Raw genomic sequence first — 22,364 nt, forward strand, 5'->3', positions numbered from 1 at the left:
GTGTACAGTGTCCATTGCCTTGGCGACCTTTTCTATCGGGTACAAATGACCTGGCTGCTTCCCGCTGGGACCCTTATTATACAAACACTCTAAACACGAAGAAATGTACTCTTTAACGTAACGTTTGCTATACGGAAACCAATAATCTGCCCGCAATTTATTCAAAGTTTTCTCAACCCCTGGGTGACCTATATCGTCGTGACAAATTTTGACAATACGTTGTCTTGCCGCTCGCGGTACGGCCCACCTAAGTCCACCCGCTTCTTTATGAATCTGTCATTATGAATCATTATGAATCTGTCGGCATGCGTCATCAGAGTTGTGACTTAGTGCCTCGTGAATACGTTTCAATTCCGGGTCTTGTAATTACGCGCATAATAGCCAATCACCTAATTCGATGTGCAATAACCCAATGTCTTCGATGTTAGCGGACATCTCACCCGGTTCGTACGGACTACGGCTAAGTGCATCAGCATGAGGCATTTTTACTCCGGCTCCGTATTCAATGTAACAGTCCTATTCTAACAATTCAATCCACCATCTGGCGACGCGCGGCAATAAGTCTCTTTTTAAGAAGGTGGCCCGCAGTGCGCTACAGTCACTAACAATTTTGAACCGGAAACCATATAGATAAACCCGATACCTCTGTAGACTGCTTATGACTGCAAGAGTTTCTAGTTCGTAAGAATGGTATTTTTGTTCGTCTTTGTTTGTTTGTCTACTAAAGTAAGCAAAAGGTTTTATGGCACCATCGTCTTGGTGCTGTAACAATATTCCGCTTAACCCAAGTTTACTAGCATCTGTATGTAATTCTGTTTCCACGCCAGGCTTGTACAACGCTAGTACAGGCCTCGAAACTAATTTGTTTTTTAAAGTGTCGAAGGCCTCCTGTTGTTCATTTTCCCAACGCCAAGCCTCAGATTTCTTTGTCAACAGTGTAAGTGGTCTAGCTGTTATGGCAAAGTTTTCGATAAATTTCCTAAAATAACTGGCTAGGCCAATAAATCTTCTCACACTGTGAACATCGTGAGGTACTTGAATTTTGGAAACAGCCTCGATTTTATGGCCACCCGGCCTAATCCCCTGACTCGTTACTTCGTAGCCCAAGTAATCGACTTTCGACTGTAAAAACATGCATTTACTCAACTTGAGAGTTAAGTTCGCTTCCCGCAGCGCCTGTAACACAAGCTTCAACGCATGTAACCCAGACTCAACGTTCTTTGATGGGATCAAGATGTCGTCCATATACGCTAGGACGCAAATAGTTCCGCGTAAGGGATTTATGACCTGATTTATCATCCTCTGAAACACGGCGGGTGCATTAGCTAACCCAAACGGCATTCGAAGAAACTCGTATTGCCCATCGGGCGTGACAAACGCTGTTTTCTCGATGGAACTTTCCGCAACGGGTATTTGGTAATAACCCGAAAACAAGTCTAATATTGTAAAGAATGAGTTTCCCTGTAGCCTATCGAGTTTATCGTCAATTAACGGCAGCGGCTGCCTATCTTTCTTTGTTATAGCATTTAAGGCTCGATAATCAACGCATATTCTGACCTCACCGTTCCTTTTCCGGACTAAGAGAATGGGACTGGCAAACGGAGAATTCGACTCTCGAATGATGTTATTTTCTTTTAACTCATCGACTATGCCACGTACCTTTTCACGTTCCGCGTATGATAATCGGTAGGGCCTATAAGTTACTACAGAATTACTGTCCAATTCGATATTTATCTCCGCTGCCCGAGTGCGACCTAGCTCGGACACATTAGATGCAAAGCAATCGCGATAATTGTCTAACAGATCATACAACGCATCTTTTTCAGATGGAGATACTTCCGGACCGGTTAAGATTTGATCGCGTGGTAAATCGTTTTGAGGTTCTGTTTTTACTGTACGCATCATTATTCTAATGTTACTCTCTTCTAAGGACTCCTCCCGAGCACGCTCAGCCCTGGCGATTATTTTATCTTGATAAATAATTAACGGTCTATCAGTCAAATTAACGACTGGGAGCATCCCAGTTTCTGTATTTAACATGCTTCTTGGAATACAATGTTCCCGACCTTCTTTACCACGTACGCTTAGCTCTACATATAAATCACCAATAATTTTACTTCTCACCTTAACCTCGATGTTAGCTGCATGCTTCGGCGGTATGACCGTCGTCTCTTTAGCCCACAGCGCTATTTTCTGCGGGGGAAGTTTCTCCATTTCTGGTAGATGAGCCACTGTTTTGTCAAACAGCCGCAAGCGCCCATCCCTCTGGAACATGGTGACTCCTGGTAGATCTAAAAATGGTTGTCCCACAATAAGTGGTACATTTTGGAGGTCGCTGGGTACGACATGGATCTCGACGATTCCTTCGGCCAAATCAATCTTCAATTTGGCTTCGACAACTCCATACGGCCGGACAATACCTCCTCCGTAACCTCGCAGCACTACTTCCGTCGGCTGCAACTCCAGCTGCATGGTGTCAACCTCTTCCTTCCTTAGGGTAACACACTGACTCCCGGCGTCCACGTACGCCTTGAATGAGGTGCCGTTGACAACCGCCTCCTGGAATCTCCCGTCTTCCGTTCGTGGCTGAGTTGTTCCTATACTCAGAACCTTTTTCTCCTTATTTACCGTTTTATTTTCTGGACAATGCCTGGCGATGTGTCCAGTTTTATGGCATCGGTAACATTCAACTGAATCCGCTGATTTTGTTGCCGGTGCCGCTGACCTTTGGGTCGATTCTCGTTTCTCCTGCTTGATTGAAACCTGACGTGATTTCTCTGCCGATTGATGGAAACGAGAGGAATTCCGCTGTTGTCCGGCGGAATGTCACTGCTCGTGGTGGTTTTTGCTATGGTTCTTATCACCACGGTTATCCGGCAATTCCTCTGCTTTGCTCAAAAAGACTCTCAACTCTTCTGGTGCCTGGAAATCATTTCTTTTGATGGTCATCCTCAAGGAATAATTCTTTATTCCGTGTGCTATACATGCTGCTGCTTTTTTACCCTGGATATTGCACGATGTGACAGTTTTGCAAAGTACTGTGCCAGTTTTGCAAAGTAATACTGCATCATCGGTTCATCTTTGCCTTTTATTCTAGCTAGCATCGTAGTCAATCGCTCGGGTAATTCAGTGTGGTCCGTGAACGCTGACTTCAGCTGTTCTTTCCATTCGGTCCAGGTGAATGTAATACTTGGTAGACCTTCATACTAAGTCCTCGCGACGCCCTTTAGGTTGTCCATGGCAAGAGTTGCGACGGTCGTGTTGTCCCAGCCATGGATTTTCTGCAATTCCTCGACTCGGTGAATCCAAACATCGATTGTTTGATTTTTCTCCTGGGGATCGAACTTCGGGATAAGTGTCTTCCCCTCAGTATTTTCCGATGCTCGTGGTGCTGGTCGATCCACCACAGTTTTCACCGTTTTGATCAATTGGTGAAGCGCCCGTTGCCACTCTGGCGATCTTCGGTCATTCCGCGAGTGTCTGCGCTGTCTTCGCGAACTTCTTCGCGATGATCTACTTCGATGCTCCACTCGCGATGACGTATCTCGCGATCGACTGCGAGAACGTGAACGCACTCTTCTATCACGTGAACGAGCCATTATTAACACTGATTAGTCTATTTCACTCAGTGGTTAAATTTACTAATTTAACACTGTGACAATCGCACTACACAATCACTATTCACAAAAATATTTATTAATACTCGCGAATAATGACCGTTCTTTATCCCACTTCTGAAGCTGTAAGAAACGCGTTATTCGTTTACAAGACGTTTATTAACAATATTGAGATTATACAAATGAATATGACTCAAGGATTACAATAATATACGGGACAATAGAATGACGATAACCGAAGTGTACGAATTGGGGATCCTCTCGGAAGTGCCACCATCCTCCCTCGTTGCTGGGGTCTTAGAGTTACCCCAAGGGTGGGGGTAAGTACAAGGCCCGCCTGTACTCTCATCCCTCACTATCGGTCCTTGAGACTAGAGGGTGGACCTCCAATGTAGTGGAAGGGGGGATGACGTCACGTTCATTTTTTTTTTTTCTTAGGATCGTTGTTTCAATTTAGGAGTTCAGATTATCGTTTCATATACTTAACGCGTTTACCTTTCTTGTTTCCCTATGTATCGAAATTAAATTAATCTAAAATCGTCAGACGCTCGGACTCGAACACGGAACCCTACGCTCTCTAAGCCTATACCTAACCGACTATTCTATACTACGCATGTAGCTATTTTGATTATAACTGTACATCCTTTAAGCATATTAGAATTCTCATTTAATCCTCATACTCCTTAATGAAGATTTTGAGGCTTTGGTTCGGATTTGAAACCTACTATAGCCTGGAACGAAATAATGCTGTTTTTCAACCATGCATTTTTTATCTCGAGGAGTCCTTTCAAACTATTTGTTTTATTATCGTTAATAATAAATTTTTTGAGAGATAAGTATCAATTATTACTGTTTTTTCTATCAGTAAACAAAAAATAGCTTCACTTAAATTAACTAAAAATTATGTCAATTAAGTTAACAAATTTATGTGACAAGAAGATAGATAAAGAAAATAATTACATTACTATTCCTTATACACTTTTACTCATGACTATTTTCGAGTATTGTACTCAATTTTTAATAATATTTAAAAATTTATATGGTCACCATAAATGAAACCTTTTTTCAAAAAAATTAATAGTTTTCGTTTAGTGTTAGTTTAGTTTTTATGGAAATATTACGTAAAGTTTTTGAGTTATAATCAAGTATACTAGAAAATTTTTTTCTTTTCTCCTATAGTGCAATGTATAACCTCTAAAAAATTCTAACTTTAAAATTAAATATTTCCAGAACTGTATGATACAACAATCTCATTTTTTACGAATCGACACAGAATTATTATTATATATACTCTAAAAAAATGCAAAAAAAATCTATTTTTGTTCTGACTGTCCTTATAACCCTTTTATATAAGTCATTTTTTTATAAAGTTATTTAATTATTTTCATTTCTATCTTCTTTTAAGAGTATGAAACTTTTAAAACTCTATTCGACTTCAAGACATGATGGACTCTTAAAACACTGATATGTGACTGAATCCCAAAATTTTTAAATTAACGCTAATTATTAAAAACTTAATTGTGGTTGAGAAAAAAAACAGATTGAAAAATTTTAAATCTGAATAAGCATTTGCATTGATGAATCATTACATGGATTTGGTTTCAACAAACGTTTGAAATGTTTCACAGCATTTAAAAAAATTAATTAAATTACCTGATGTACTATGTAAGTTGCTTCAAAAAATCATTTAATTATTGAGTATCTACGGTTATATAGGCACGTTAATGAACCTAATTCAATTTTTCGAACTTGAAAGAATATTTTGTCCATTGGTCACTGAGAATTGATTATTCGTTACGTAATAAAATAACAAATATGTATTTAGATTTTTATTGATATTATTTATTATCTATTAGTTTATTAGTAATGACTAAGTTACAATTGCATGTCTTAAACATGAGCGTAGGTATTCTTTAATTCTCGCCTAAAAATCAAGATTCCGTGTTTCGTCACATTAATTTGTATCTAATAGACATAATATGCGAACAAATGCTACAAAAACTATACTGTCAGATAAAAAAATAATCACTGATCTTTTAGAAAATTTTTTTTGATTTTTTAATAACTATTTTTACATAAAGTGGTGACATATTTCTCACGTTATATGTTAATTTGTAAATGTAACTTAAAGTTTTTTCGGTGAAGCAAAAATTTTCTAAGTCCAAAATACAACTTTTCACTGAATGAGACTTTTGAGGTTGTAGTGAGGATTCTAAATCAACGGGTGGTTCACATTAAGACCTCAAAATCTTCAATAAGGATTTTGAGTATTAAAGTAGAGTTAATTTCTGTGCGGCAAATAAAACATCAGAGGATTTGAGGCTTTTGAGGTTAAAATTAGAATTTGTTTTTTGACTCGGGTAGATCTGTTCATGTCTGATGTATTTTTCAACTCAGATATAATTATATCTATTTAGATCTGATTAAATATGACTAGATCTGATCATGTCTGATGAATTTTTCAACTCAGATATAGTTATATCTGTTTAGATCTGATCAGATATGATCATGTCTGATGTATTTTTCAACTCAAATATGGTTATATTTAGATATCTATTTAGATCTGATCAGATATGACTAGATCTGATTATGTCTCCAATCCCATATCTGGTCAGATATAAATAGATCTGACCAGATATAGTTATATCTGGTCAGATCTAAACCCTTTTCCCCGGGAAATTGCTAATGTTATATGCTGAGACAACGCGAGAAGAGATACACAAGTCTTCGATAGCTATAGAAATAAAAAATTATACATTTGGAGCACTTGGTATATACGAAATTCGAACACTGAAAATCAACATTGAATGTATTCACTTTGCCATTGAAAAGATTGAAAGATTTGAACTTATTTTATCTTATAAATGTTTCCTTATTTTTGTTTTTAGCTTTTTGTTAAGTTTAAGACAAAAAAGTCATAAGTATGACAAATAGGCGACGTGCCTTTCACTCGATAACCAGTAGTTTAAGTCAAAATAAGTTAAAATAAAATCGATTGAGTAATAAAAGTAGAACAGAAAGTAATATACTTCAAAAAAAGTCAAGATCAGAAGTAAAATCGTCGACAAATCGACTCTCTTAAAAGAAATCAGTGGAATTTCACTGATTCCAAACAGTGAATGCAATTTCACTGGTTGAATCAGTGAACAAAATATCTGCGCGCATGGAAATCCACTGATTCACCAGTGAAATTGTCATTCACTGGTTGAATCTGTGGAATTCCACTGATTTATTTTAAGAGAGGACAACTTCAAAGGAAAGTAAGACAATACAAGTCAAAATTAAGATTTATTTGCGACCCAGGTCTAATTAAATTAATAATTGTCTGATAACTTTTAAATTTTAGTATTTTTGGGGCTCCGAGCTGAAAAAAAAACTTGTGATTGAAAGTTGCTTAAGCATTCTTACATGGTGAAAAATTTCCAATGAATTTTACTATGTGTGCATAGTAACACTAAACCATAAGAAAACTGGTACAAAATTTACAAGTTCCTATAGTAAATTTTGTAACAGTTTTGTTATAGTTCAGTGTTACTATGCACACATAGTAAAATTCATTGGAAAATTTTCACTGTGATACAATGACTCTGAATCGCTATCTCATAGCGCAATGCCCTAAAACCCTTACTATTATCAGTATACGTTTTCCTAATTTAACTATCCTCCGAATAATCAAAGCGTATCGTGACAGTAAGCAAATCGTATTTCCGGGCCAAAAAACTTTTTTTTCTGTGCGTTTTGATATTTTATCTTATAACTAGATAATAATTTTAAATACTCATAACATACAATGACAAAAAGTAAACAGTCATTCCAAAAATAATCTTTTGATCATAGCATTCTGTCCCTTTAAACTCTAATGTACAACAGCACTTTAATTAAATATCGTTAAATTTAAAAAACAAATCAAAGTTTAATCTATAATTTACTGACCGTGGAATTTACGTTAACCCCGCCCATTTTAGATCGTGCTTTTGTCACACTGATAGAAGGATTTGTTTATAGTTAAAAATATTTTTTAATATTTAACAAATCATTTATTAGAGACCGCTTTTTAGTCCTTAACAAATATTTTTTAGTATTTAAAAAGATTTATTAATATTTAATAAATGAATATCAGATTTATTAAATACAAATAAATCATTTTAAATGCTAAGAAATATTTGTTTAATACTAAAAAATGGTCTCTAATAAATGATTTGTTAACTATTAACAAATATTTTTTAATACAAATAAAATCCTTCTATCAGTGCATCAGTATATAGAGTACAAAAGTCTCGCCTAAATGTTATGTCTATCCCACACACAAGTTGTTTTCATGTCCATTTCCCTAATGTACTGTAATATAATGTAATACAAGAAGAACTCATTTATGAATCGTGCTTAAACAAGGCCCAACCTCTATACTACTTGTTCTTAGTATTTTCACAGATCAGTTAAACAAGTTAAACAGTAAAACAAATTGGTAACAATAACAATAATAACAACAACAAGTTATATTTTTAACTTTCTATCAAGAAAGGAATACTAGGATTTGTTTCTTAGCATTTTAACACGTGAGAAATTAATAGACGCTGTGTATCAAGTGTGAGTAGCATACTGGCGCTACAAAAGGCAAGCATTATGATAATTATCGTTCGAGATCGAAGAGAAATTTAATTGCCGAGCTCAGAAGCACTTTAAATTAGGACAGGAAACATGATTCTAATTAACTGCAAAATTACTTTTGTTTTGAATTTAAATTTGAATAAAGAAAAAAATGTTTTTTGAGGCGATAATACGTTTAAAAAAGATTAATCTATCATTTGGTATTTGAAAACGTATTTATTCAAACGAAGAATGCTGTAAGATGATAGAAAACAGCCTACGAGAAAGGTGAGTGCACTTTGCCAACACGAAGATCGAAGGCAACAACTAATGGAATGCGAAAACATTTCGCAAACTTACTTTGCTGAGCTAAACAATTTAATAAAAATATAAAATATTGTAATATCTTCACTACCTGTTTATTATTTAATAAATAATAAATCTTCAATTTGCAAATAGTTAAAATTTATGGTATCTATTATTTAAGACTTTAATGATATTTAATGTTTATTTAGCTATTCTTTTTAATTTTTTTTTTTTTTTTATTGAAGCATTATTATTATGTAAAGTAAGCTGATATTATTCTCCGTCAAGTCTCTCACTTTTTGTTCACACTCTAAATATAATAGTTATATGATTTTCAAGGATATCAACTAACTGCTAGGGTGTAGTCAGGAAGAGAATGCTCTAGACATCAAAGTTAGACACTGGATTTTAAAAAAACTTGCTCCTTTCAGTTATTTATAATAGATAAAAATATTTCTGTGCTATTGAAAATAATTTAAAAATTACTGAAGGAAAAAAATTTTAATGAAGAAATTAAAAATTTAATCTATTTAGTTAATTAACAAACTGATAATTAAGAAATAAAATTAATTGTAACAATTTTAATCGCCCTTCGATTTAATTATTGTAAAATTTATTAAATAATATGATGATTTTAGACATTAAAATGTTATATTCAAAATTAAAAGCAGTTTACTAAAAACGTCAAGTGTTGAAATTAATTAATATCTTAATAAAAGTAGTTAAGATTTATTGAAATTAGAATAATCTATCAAGTTGAAATTGATTGATTTTTCAATATTTTTTAAACATAATCGAATTTTTCAGTCCTCAATAAAAATTCTAAAACTTTGTCTTTAATGTTCATAAAATATTATGTGATTTACGAATCATTGTAATCAACGTAATAACCATACATAGTTATTAAAATTTGATTGTAAAAAATTATAACATTTAAAAATTTTCAAATTTAAACACAATTTTTTTTTTTTTTTATTTTTCAAAGTTACGCACTCTAAGTGTCAAAGTTTGAATTTTATTGAATATTTGCAACAAAATATCAATTACAAAAAATATTTTACTATCCACATGTTTGTTTTTAAACAATATCGAATTAATATTTCAAATAAAAGGGGGTCACGTCGATGGATATCAGATTCCAGACACAAACAGGTGGACAAAGGGAACTCGGTTTGTGTTTTATTATTTTTAAAAATTAAATTGTTTGCCAGTATTGACTTGCAACTAAAAATTTGTTAATAAACATTCAAAATCACTTCCACTTATTAATTAATAAACAGTCTTTCGATCCAAGTCCAAATACCTTTTGTTTATTTTACAATAAGTCTTTTACATTTTACATTTACCGGTTGACCTCGCATTCGAAAAAATAGCCGAGGACAGATTGGGTAGGCGTTGACCGAATATTATTGTTTTCTTTTTATTTGATCGGCTTTTAAATCGAGTTTAGACTAAAAAATTTTACGACCGGATGACTAAAGTGATTGGACAATTGTTTATAAAAAAAGATTGACAAATTTTTAGGAAATAAACGTTACATTATTTATCCTACATATTTTAGATATCTATGGATACTTTCTTAAACTCTATCCGGTCGAGTTGACCTTCAGACATTGGAGTACTTTTATTTATAAAGTTTACATTCAAAGATAATACAATTACGAACCTTGTACTTGTACAATCCCAAAGATGGGAATTAAAAATCCGATGACCAAAATCATCGTTCAATGTCGGTTGCCACCGCAATGCATTTATAGATAGGGTGAGCTCTGAACAATAATTATATCCTCGGGTTCGGGGTTATTGGAAATTTTCACTATAATATAACAAGCACGTATAACAAAAAAAAAACTTCACTCAGTTCTTTAACTCCAAACACTTTTATGGTTAAAAAAGTTAACTTTTACCGTCATTAAAAATAACAAATCAGTTGCAAACAAATATCCTCCTTTCACTTGTTTTTATTTAAATCCTTTGATCTATAAAATTATTTAACATAACATTTATTAAAACTTTTGATACTTTTGAAATATATGTATAAATGTGCTAAACTTTGGTATATTTTCATTAAATACGATTACAAACATTCATAAGAAGATAATGATAATAAGAATAATAAACTTTTCTTGAACTTTCAGTTTGTTATTCATTATGATTCAATAATTTACACTATTAATTTAAGTTAAGGTTTAATAATAAATAAATTTATTAATTGATTAACAAGAAATAATTATTTCACGTGTTTTTAAATTTGATCACGGAACAACCGATCCGTTCCCTTCACCGGCTTAACATGCAGTGCCCCTGGCAAGAGCCTCGTTGTATTTCTGCTGGATATGAAAGTCGTCCTGTTGTGGTTTTGTTGGAGAGGTTTGGTGAGCACACAACCTATAGAAAACAAAATAATATATCTATCTGATCTTCTATTCGATCTGAAAAGTTTTATTCTCTTGTAAATATTTATAAATATGCTTCGTATATTTATTGTTTATTTATTTTTTACTTATAAAAATTAAAAGTCATTAAGATAAAAAAATTACCTTTTACCTTATTTAAAATCTCCTTATCAGAATTTTAAAAAAATTAATAATAATAAAATTTTAACTTGGATCTAGATATACTATTCTTTTTAGGTATATATATTTAAGATAAATTACATCAAATATGATTCGCTATATATCGTACATTTTTATTGAAAACTATTTAAATTTGAACGATAAATAAAAAGTCGTTTCGTTAATATATTTTTAAGAGGCTATAACTGTTGTTCATTTACGTAAAAAAAAAAAAAATAATTTTATGACAATAATTTATGATAGTTGGCAAATTGCATACAATTCAACTTGTGTGACTCTCGGTTTCAATTAAAATAAAAATTACTATTTTTTCGATGTTTGAATTATCTGCTTCTATAGTAATAGATATAACATCTATATGTTAAATGCGTAAGAAGTTACGTGGTTAGGTAGAAAAACTACTAGCGGACCCATCGTCAGAAAGTCCTCACTTTTTCTGGTTGTAAACTTGAAATTTTCTAAAATATAAACTCATATATATGTTATATTTAGAAAAATTTGGATAACGGATTACTTCTAAATGACTATACCTCAAAATTTTCAACTGGTTTTGATTTTAAAGAAAAAAATCCAGGCTTGTTAATACAATAAATGATCGGTTGTTGAGAATAAAAGAATTTATTCTTTCGAACTCACTAACAATCGTATTTAAATAATTATAAAAAGTTGAAGTTGAATTATAGGTTATAGGATTAAAAAATATTAAACGATTAAGTTATTTTTAAAATTTCACATTGGTTGCATTTTCAATTTTCATTCGCATTTCTGTAAAGAAGAATATAACGCTTAAAATTCACTAATGACTATGACATCTCTTTCATTGAATTGGAATGTCAAAAATGAATTGATTTAAAAGATTAACCTACTTTTATGAATACCCGGGAAAAAATGATCAGATCTGATCAGATATGAACAGGCATGAGTCTTCAGGTCTGATCAGATATGAAAAATGACCGGGTCTGATCAGACCTGGCCAGGCATGTTCATGTCTGATCAGATCTGTTCATGTCTGACTCGATCAGGTCTATAAAAGGAAAAAAAAAGATTGATAATGCCCGGGATTCGAACCATGTACGTTGCGCTCTTTAGACTGATACTTTACCTGTTGACCCAATGACTTATCTTAACTCTAGTATACCTTTTAAACTACTTTAAGTAATTTAAATTTTATACATGACTTATCCTTATAATTAACGAAGTTCTATACTTAATTTATTAATTATTAATATACACAGTAAAAAATTTCGCGTCATTGCGTCAAAAAATTTTGTGTTAAAAATTTTTATGCTAAATATTTAACACTTTTTTGTGTTGATTTAACAGAATAAATGTTAAATTTATACATAAAAGTGTTAAAAATTTAACACAAAGATTTTTGACGCAATGACGCAAAATTTTTTACTATGTATATTAGAGTGATTTATTTGGGACGGATATGTATTTTTTTCGCTCCATTAACATATGGTTCTATGTAAAGTAAAAAAAAAATTTCTTCAAGGTTTATTCCGTAATTATAATTTTATTGTTTTCTTTTAAAATTGAAGTTTTTTTAAATTAAAACGTATAGGAAATGAAGAATTATTTGTGTGTTCTACAATTTAGCAGCCTTTGACACTACTGCAATGAACCGAGGCGTAGCTTAAGATAATAACAGACACCTTGAAAGGACTTATCGCCTATCGATATCAACTGATATATTTTGGTATTTTCATGCTATCAAACTCAAACATTTACTAAATAATCTTATTTTTTGCGTATTCAATGGAACACAGTAAAAAATTTTATGTCATTGCGTCAAAATTCATCGTTAAAAATCATCGTTTTGGCATGGAAAATTAAAAAGTTCATGCTTATAAAAGCCGAAATTTTTGATGAAAGTTGTACATTTTAAATTTATAAGGGGATAGAAACTGATACGTCATACGGAACAAATTAATTTTAAAAATAGAACTGCAGTCTATAGTTCGATAAAATTTTTCTTCCTGACTTAAAATATCATTTAAGAGGGCAAATCATGCATGAACAGTTCTTGTCAGCTGATAAATGGAGTTTTAATCCTTATCTATTTTAGGCTAGATCAGTCATGATCAGACATGGACAGGTCTGATCAGGTCTGAGCATATTTAACGCTTCAAACATGGACAGGTCTGATAAGGTCTGAGCATATTTAATGCTTCAGACATGAACAGGCATGAACAGGCTTGATCAGATCTGATCAGGTCTGAGCGTATTTAATGCTTCAGAAATGAACAGACATGAGCAAGCATGAGCAGGCTTGATCAGGTCTGATCAGGTCTGAGCGTATTTAACACTTCAGACATGAACAGGCATGGACAGGTCTGAGCGTATTTAACGGTTCAGACATGAACAGGTCTGATCAGGCCTGATCAGGTCGAATTTCAGGCCTGATCAGATATGAACAGGTCTGATTAGTCCTGATCATTTTTTCCCGGGTAATTATCAAATTTGTTTATGAAGAATTTGAGCAGAAAAAAATTGCTTAATAAAAATATATTGTCAAAAACACCTTTTTTGAAATGTTATTTGAGAGGTTATAGCTTATTTACGTTCATATGAATGATTATTTGCATAGGAGACGATGTTACTGTAACAGATAATAATAAACTGCTGTTTTAGTCGATAACATAAATATAAAAATAATTTTTGGTTTATATTTTAAAGAACTGTTTCGGCATGTAAGAATTTTAATTTTAATCTCACATAAAAACTAAATCTATTAACTTTTAATATTTTCCAAGGTTTCAAAATCGTCTAAAATTTTAAAGTCAATACCAATTGTGATTTATTTCAAAATACTTAAAATAACAATCTTTTTAAGTAAGTGATTAAAATTATGAAACATTCATTTTATAACTTATATCAGAATCAGGATTATAATAAGTATACAAAAGAAAAATTTTTGACTCAATGGAAAATTTACTACGTCTAAAACAATTTTTTCTTCAAAAAAATTTTTTAATTCACGAAAACCGTTTCTCTTTGATAGAAGTTGAATAAATTGAAAGTGAATAAAATAGATAGTTAGCAAAATGAAGTAATTGATTCATAAAAAGGGTACCGTGACTCTTGTTTAATATGTATGTTACATTGCTTTATATGTACGCACATGTGTTGGATATTCTACATGGTTTGCATGAGGAGAAGCAAACGTATGTTATCAACCGTGTGTAACGAAAGTTACGATCGGAGTGCCCTGTTTCTTTTGTGTGAAATGATTACGAAAGTACGTGCACTCGGCGGAAAGGAAGAGAAAATCTTGGATCTAATTTTCAGAACTAATAATATCAAATAACAACTATTATCGATTCTATTTTTTATCTGATAATTAAAGTTTATAATTATAATTGGAATAAGAAGTTTAACTATATGATACTCATTAGATTCAAAATAAAAAGTCAACCAGTTAAAAATTAATATTATTACATGACAGATAAAAAACAATTCATGTAACAGTGGTTACAAACGTGTATTAGTTAAGATGTAGAGGAGTTATGAATTAAATCTTCTATAAGGTTACACTTGTACTGTATATCTGAGTATACCGTTAATCTACCTCAACTCCCTTTAAGAATATTCTATTTTCCTTTCTCTCGGTGTATATTTCTGGTTTTTATCTCATTTTTTTTTTTTTTCGTTTGACTCGAGTTTATACACAAAAGCATGATCGCGTTTCCCGCTACTCAGCAATTTCTCTTGTCTATAAGTGTCTTTACTCAGTATTAGCACAGTGTTTTAGTTTTGCTAGTATATATGTTGTTTATCATTCAACTCCTGGTTAGTTACTTTTCTGTTCTCACTACTCATTGCTACATATATCATAATAATTTTTTATTCACCTACACCGTGACGTCATCGGCAAGAAGCCCCCTTTCACCTGGAATCAGCTAAATTTCATCTCGTTCACAGAGCGTTGTTTATTGTTGCCGAAATTTACTTGAATAAATTTATTTATTTAGCCATATTAAAGCAAATTTTTTTTTTTTTTTTTTTTTTTAAGGGAGTTGGGAAAGAACGGATAGGGGAAAGGGGGGACCTACTCAGTGGGAATTTTTCCGTAATTGAAATTTTAATTGAATAAAGGAATGATAAAAAAAAAACATAAAATGTGGAAAAAATGTATTAATTATCAAATTATTTATTAATATAAAAACTATTTTAATGGAGAAGACATAACATTGATTCAAAAAATTTATTATATATATAAACATAAAGATTTGATTAAAACTCGATTTTCAAAAGACCAAGGTCAAAAACAAATTTTTTTTCCCAAACGGTTTTTTTTTTTTTTTTTTTTTTCTTTATGTAATATCTTAAAGATTTCTTGTAACAATCCGATTTTTTTCGAAATTGAAAGCTTTGAAATTAATGAAAAAATTAATATTTTACTTTTTTCACATTAAGTCTACCGTAAAAACAATCTATTTGTATAGAAAGAAAATAAATTATTCGAAAACGTCTATTTTATGATTTTTTACAGTAAGCGTACTATCAAGTAGTTATCAAAAAAAATCTACCGAAACTTCAAAAGTATCACTAACAATTCTTTGAGAGACGTTTTCTGATACTGTCGTTCCCTGCATTTTTTCTACAAAAAATACAAATTTTCTTAACAGAGCGCTTTTTTTTGAAAATTCCGATTTAATACCGAGAAATTTGATTTCTAAGTTTTTATCTACTGTACAAATGTAATAAAGATAATATAGTTTATGTTAAATGAGTGCGAGTAGAGAAAACACGGAGACGGCTCCTACGAGAATTGAAGTACTGAATAACTAAACAAGTAGTTCCATCTCGTGGTGCACGAACGAATACACGAGATTCACTTGTCCAAGCATAAATTTCCGCCACAACTTCTATTCAGCAATTGCGCAAATCGCGCAAGTAACATGAGCATTACTAACAGTGTAAATATGAAGGTGCGCTGGGAATGAAGCTTCTATGCGCAGTATAAACAAGAGCTTCGTTCAATCATGGTGCTTATAGTTCGGTCACTATGGTCCCACGTCAATACACTTTTTTCTCGGGTTAACAATCAGTTTTTCCGGGCATACGGTCCCGCCAAGGGCGCCAAAATCATTATTAAAATGTAAGTAGTTTCAAAAATGTAAATTGTTGAAACAATCATTATCAAACGACAGCATTTAAATAACAACTCTAAATTTTTATTCTTGCTGAATTAAGCCGTTCGTAATTGATCAGTGTAAATGAACTCTCGAGCACTCACAGCGTCTGTGCTTACATCCCCTCTCTGTTTACGGTATTTTAGAAAAGAAAAACACTAGTATTTAAAATAAATGAAACAATTTTTTTTTTCATATATCATTTCTGTAATTTCATTTTTTAGATTAAATATAATTAATCTAATTAGGATGATATTGATCTTAAATGAATATATTTTATTTTGGCAGGTAAAACTATTGAGAATAATATTTCAACTAAACAAATTAGTCTCGAGAAGGTTTTGCGATGGCCGAAGCCAATGATTTAAAATCAAATGACGATGGAATTCAAAATTCATCAAAAACTCAAATGGAAATTAATGAATGCCTCGGAAGTTGGCGGACATATTTACAAGTAATTATAATGAGCTCAATCATTGCTTGCTGATTGTTATTAATTAATTAATTTATTCATAAATTATTCATTGTTTTATAAAAGTACAATCTATTTATTTCTTATCAAAATGCAAAACAACATATTGATTACGCTGAACAGAAAATCGACTGTTTTTTTTTTTTTTATTTTATATTGATTCTCGCAATTTTTTAAAAATTTAGTTTTAACCTTGAATTATTCTTAAAGGGGTAAATTTTAAAAAATGTTAATAGATCTTTAGTCTAGAGATTCCAATTTTTTTTTTTTTTTCAAAACATATATCGATTTTTTGTAATCATTAATCATCGAGTCGATTTTTAGTCACTAAGTACTTATTTTTAGCACTAAGTTGAATTGTACAAATAGATCAATTTTTAAAGCTTGATTGCAGAGAACCTGCTTGTCTGACAAAAATTTATAATCAGATATTTTTGGTAGACCATTCAATTTTCTTTAAGAATGTATAATGTTTCATCTTTTTGCTAGATGATTTGAAAGTTTTTAGAGGGTTCAAACTTTTAGAATATTTTTTTTTTCTGAGTATTTTTGGTAAATCTTAAAAAATCCAGTTTTTTTGACTCAGTTTAATAATTATATTATAATTATTGTTTTCTTAAAAGTGACAGTTATTCAACTATTGCTTAATTAACTGTGATAGATGTTGAACGGTCTTTGCCTAGCTGGTACGAAGCTGGCTCAGTCGTTGCAGTCAATTTTATCAAGCCATGAGGGAACAGTTAATTGCAGATTGACAGGCCAATGTCTTGCCGGTTGGGAGGAACTTACTAGGGCGACTGGTGTAGCAAGTAATACTGTTAAGCACCACGTGGTCGCGGCCTTGAGAGACCACGAGACACGAGATAGTGACGTCAACAAACATGTTGGTATCAGTAATAAATATTTCTTTCGTACTTCCGATTAGTTAATATTTATCACTTTTGGGCTTGGGTGACCTTCATTCATTGTCTTAAAACTTAACTATTGATTTTATGCTCCAGCTTAACTAATTAATTACTTCTACTGTAGGATATATTGCGGGACAATCTTTTGACCTTCATTAACTTACAGTATCAATTCTGTGTGGCTTGTTGCGAATGTTTAGGTAAGAGATATTTATTATTTTAGAAATAATTTATAGCGAGGCTGGAGTAGATAATTATATTGAGTCTATACATCTGAGAACAAATCATTTCTTCATTTACGAGAAAAATAAAAATGTGAAGAACGGTTAACCCTGCAAGCCATCTCTGAAACTGCCTGCTATATACACTGAGAGAAAAAATTTCTTTTGAGAAATATGAGCATTCTTGTGATAAGAAATTAACTCTTTGGAAATTTCCAACAATTCGATTTCTTAGCTGAAGAAATAAAAAATTTTCTCAGAGTAATTTTCTTGTTAAAAAAAAGTTTATTTGATTTGGAAAATAACAATTTTACCTAGACAACTTTAGAATTTTCATCCAAAATTGTTTTTTCCCAAATTTAGAAAACTTCTTTTGAACAAAAAAGTGACTGTGAAAATAATTTTGATTTCTTCATCTGAAAATCAAATTGTTGAAAATTTCCAACAAATTAAGGAAGTACGAGCACCAAGACAATTTTCGATAAATGGCTTGATTTTTTTTTAATATAAAGTTTAAATATGTCTAAACAGTTTCCGAAAATTTGAAAGAGATCGCCCGATTATTTAAATAAATAATTAACTTCAAAGTTGAGCAATTTAACATTGGTCTTATGGGGTAACCACCAAACATTGATACATTTCTTTATTTTTCTCGTAAAACTGTCGGTGAATATTTTTAAAAAACTTATGGATGACAGTAAATATATTAGTGATAAATTTAATTAAAAAAAATTGACACTTGCCCGACTAATTAAAGTGTATTAATAAAATAAATGCCGCCATTAGCCAATGTTAAATGTATATCTATAAATTGAGAAAAATCATATGGTTACTGCTCTCCCCTTACCGCGCTACAGTCGATACTTATCCCCACCCCGCCTAGCGCTCATACTTCCTTAATTTCTTGTCACAAAAATGTTCATTTTTTTCAAAAGAAATTTTTTCTCTTAGAGTAGAACTTCAAAATTCTTCGTAAATTATTTATTCCAAAGTTTTGAGCACTTCTAGCTCAAAAATTTAGTGGTTGTAAATACATACTTTTTTGAAAATTATAAATTGTGATATCTTCCGATCAAATCAATTGTTTTTGATGGAGCTTACTCCATTCGACGCAGTTTTCCAAGCACCAAAGGATTATTTTTTACCTATCAAACGATTTAATGTGAAATTTTTAAGTTATGTTAAAAACAAAATTTTTTTTAAATTAAATATTTCTCGAACGATTTGACCGATTTTGATGCGATTTGTGGCAATCGATGCAGTAATTTGAGCACAAAAAGATTATCTTCTACTCGCTAAGTGATATGGACAGAAATTTCGAAGTTATATAAAAAAATACTTTTTAACAAATTTTTTGACAACAATTCCTCTTGAACGAATGAACCGATTTTGATACGGTTACCGACAATCAATGTTGTTGTTTAAGGTAAAGAGTTGAATAGTTTTCAGAATCGATCGATACATTAGTTTAAACGTTATCTCAAAAAAATATTTCTTGAAAATTCTATTTTTGAGATTACTCAAAATCTACCAAGCTGAATTAATTTCATTCACGTTAAATTTAATGGTAACAAAACTCTTTCGAACGCTGCCAATCTGGCCTCGATCGGCCAAGCCGCTTGAAAGCTATACGGAGTTTATATATATATACACACACACACACACACACACACACACACACACACACACACACACACACACATACACACACACAGACACACATACGCGCGCGCGAAGAGTTATCCTTGTAGGAATAATTAGAATAGCTTCTTTATTGATTTTCTTAGCGGAAAGATAACAAATTTTTGGCACTTAAGACATCTATTAACAACATATAAAGTCACTGATATCCGATGAATACCTTTTGACTTGAATAGATAATAATTTTAATAAAAAATAAATATTACAGGAAGTATGGCTGAGTGTTCCTGTTCTCAATCCGGGAAAAATGAATGTGATATTGCTGCTCTTCAACAATGCTTTGAACGTTTATATAGTCCACAAACACCAGTATCGTCATCATCGACACAACAAAATAGTCATAGGTCACCATTGCGATATCCACTCTTTCCTCTGCAGGTTCAGAGAAGGTGGTCGGAAACCGCGGCTGCTGAAATGTCAGGTGAGTCTACGGAAAGTACAATGAGAAGATGGTCGATGCCTTGGGATTGTCGACACGTCACAGAATGGCCAAGGCAAGAAGAAAAAACAAGATTAAGAGTGCCACATCGGGACCGTAGTAGATCAACTACACCTGATTCTGTTTGGAAGTCATCGGGCATGGCTAGTCAAGATGGTCTACAAGAAGCCATTCAATTACTTTCTTGTAGGCCTGGTGTTAGGCCAGCTAATCAATTATCTGCTTTTATTGGTCAACATATACCTGGCGTAACACTCACTACTTGTAATTTTGATAGTAATTATGATAACTCAATCTGGCCGGATTCCAAAAGAGTTGGATCACCCAGGTGCTGGCCTCAGGATTCACATTCAAGCGATCATTCGGATCAATCTGGACAACGCGACAGTGATAACAGTGGGGAGAACAGAGATTCTGGTAATTTTGCTCTTTTTTCATTTGGTTCAAATCTTCTTAACTATACTTCTGAAGAAATCACCTCATCGATTTACTTCAAATTGAATGAAAATTAAGACAAAAATTTTTTTTAATTCTTCGTAAAAACCCAGTGATAAGTAGTTTTTTTAATTTCCTGCTATGAAAATCAATACTTTTCAAACAAATTGAGAAGTTATTAACTTTGCTTCGGTTTTCGAAAATCAAGCTCGATTTTTGGAAATTATTAGTTTTCATAGCACTAAGTTAAATAAATAGTCTATTATTTTGGCCCAATCTAATAATTATCATATTGTCAAAATCTTTCTTATAAAAAATTATTTTTATAAAAATTACGCAAGATTGTTTCTTCATTTTTCATTAATTTTAAAAAGTCCATTTTTTGAAAATAAATCTAAAACGAAAATTCATTTGACAAATAACATTTATTCTAGAACTTAAGCCAGTCCCATGGCTAAGCGGTATAACGCTTGTCATGCTTGCTTGGGACTGGTGAGGCGTGGGTTCGAATCCCGGTGTGAGCTGAAATTTAATTTTCAGTGAACATCGGTGCTCGTAACTCACGCCGGGCTGTACAGGTTTGGGTTTTTCGATGGTTTCCCCAAGCCCTGTGCTACCGGTGGGGCACAGGCAAATGCGTGCAGTTTCCCCAAAGTCGGCCCATCGCCGCATTACTCTCCAGGCTGAAAAAGTATGTAATACCGCCAAACTTATTCTGCCAAACTTAATGTACCGATCAGCCTGGAGTCCCCTTCCGGTCTCGGCCGGACCCCCATCGAGACAGAAGTCTGAAAAGCGGGGTTAAAATAAAAAAAAAAAAAATAAAAAAAAAAATTTATTCTAGAACTTAGTGGTGGTAGCGCAAGCGTTCATCGTGATAACGATATTTCTGGAGTCAATGATCTTCTTCCATCTCGAAAAAGTTCATCGTCTACAGACTCATGTTTATCAGGAAACAGTAGATCTGGATCTGAAAGTGCTGGTGTGTGTACTGGGGTAAAATTATTTTCTTGTATTACAATATTATAAAACAATGTATGTGAATAATATAAATTAGTTTATTGATTATAAAGGAATCATCAAAATCTCAATTGTATTCAATGTGGAGTGGTGGTGATCTACCTTTTATTAAATTACCAGAGAGTAGTGAAACTAAAGATGAAAGGCCTCCAAGTTAAACAATCATTTGAACAATAACTATACATTAATATAATTTATATGAAAAATAGTTATACTAATAATGATGATGATAATAATGACCATGAATATAATAATTAATACAAAACTACCGTATATAACTAAATATTATTAATTATTATTTATAATAGATTAAATTGAATTTTATATGGACCAATATATAAGAATGTCAAAAGTATGAAGACAAAAAAATAATTATTATTCTGTATTATTTAAGACGTTTAATACCAAATTGATATTGATATTGTCATACGGTGATAATACATTTGCATATCATTTATGCATTTCTATGCATTTGTAGAATATATTATATTTTAAGGAGAAAATCTATTGGTTGTAAAACAAACGTTGTCAGTATAAATTTCGACTTATCAAAATCTAAAATATAAAAAATTTTAAAAAAGTACTTCTACTGAATTAAGGTTTTTTAAAATTCATTATTCCTTCTTGTATTAATTCAATCATCTTTAATTAGGAATTATATTGATCTATAAATAACATAGCAACTTACTTCGATAAGCAAATAATTTACTTTTTATAGCACTATATTTTACAGCTTGCATCCAAAAAAATATTATTTATTTATCATGTTGAATAATTATGAAATTACCTTCATAGATTTAACCCTTTAATGTTCGGTCTTGAATTCCTACTCTCAGTTTGAATCATATGTCCTTTCCTTTAAGTGAGAGAGTTATAGTCTTTTTCCTAGAGAGGGGGCTAGAAAAGTAGTAGAAAGGGACGCATGAACACACTACTAAAACTAA

General features: G+C 31.9%; 2 protein-coding genes across 3 annotated transcripts in view; one reads left to right on the forward strand and one right to left on the reverse strand.

Annotated features, from left to right (window-relative positions):
* LOC123267757 (CUB and sushi domain-containing protein 1) overlaps positions 1–10,536 on the reverse strand; it is a 102,234-nt gene extending 91,698 nt beyond the window's left edge. Inside the window, exon 1 of the mRNA XM_044732590.1 lies at positions 10,177–10,536. Coding sequence (XP_044588525.1) covers positions 10,177–10,231 — 55 coding nt within the window. The 5' untranslated portion in view covers positions 10,232–10,536. The remainder of the gene's footprint in view (positions 1–10,176) is intronic.
* A 5,401-nt stretch (positions 10,537–15,937) lies between these two features.
* Positions 15,938–22,003, forward strand: LOC123267763. 2 transcript variants are annotated; one of them, XM_044732599.1, is made up of 7 exons: positions 15,938–16,193; positions 16,516–16,681; positions 17,361–17,582; positions 17,729–17,804; positions 19,735–20,382; positions 21,245–21,396; positions 21,474–22,003. In XM_044732599.1, the coding sequence occupies exons 2-7, from the start codon at positions 16,574–16,576 to the stop codon at positions 21,576–21,578; spliced, it is 1,311 nt and encodes a 436-aa protein (XP_044588534.1). In that variant the 5' UTR covers positions 15,938–16,193; positions 16,516–16,573; the 3' UTR covers positions 21,579–22,003. The 2 variants fall into 2 exon arrangements, with proteins under 2 accessions (XP_044588534.1, XP_044588535.1); XM_044732600.1 differs by having other exon boundaries at positions 21,458–21,663.
* The last annotated feature ends 361 nt before the right edge of the window (positions 22,004–22,364 follow it).

The sequence above is a fragment of the Cotesia glomerata genome, linkage group LG6, assembly GCF_020080835.1.
Source record: "Cotesia glomerata isolate CgM1 linkage group LG6, MPM_Cglom_v2.3, whole genome shotgun sequence".
In the NCBI taxonomy this organism is placed as follows: domain Eukaryota; kingdom Metazoa; phylum Arthropoda; class Insecta; order Hymenoptera; family Braconidae; genus Cotesia; species Cotesia glomerata.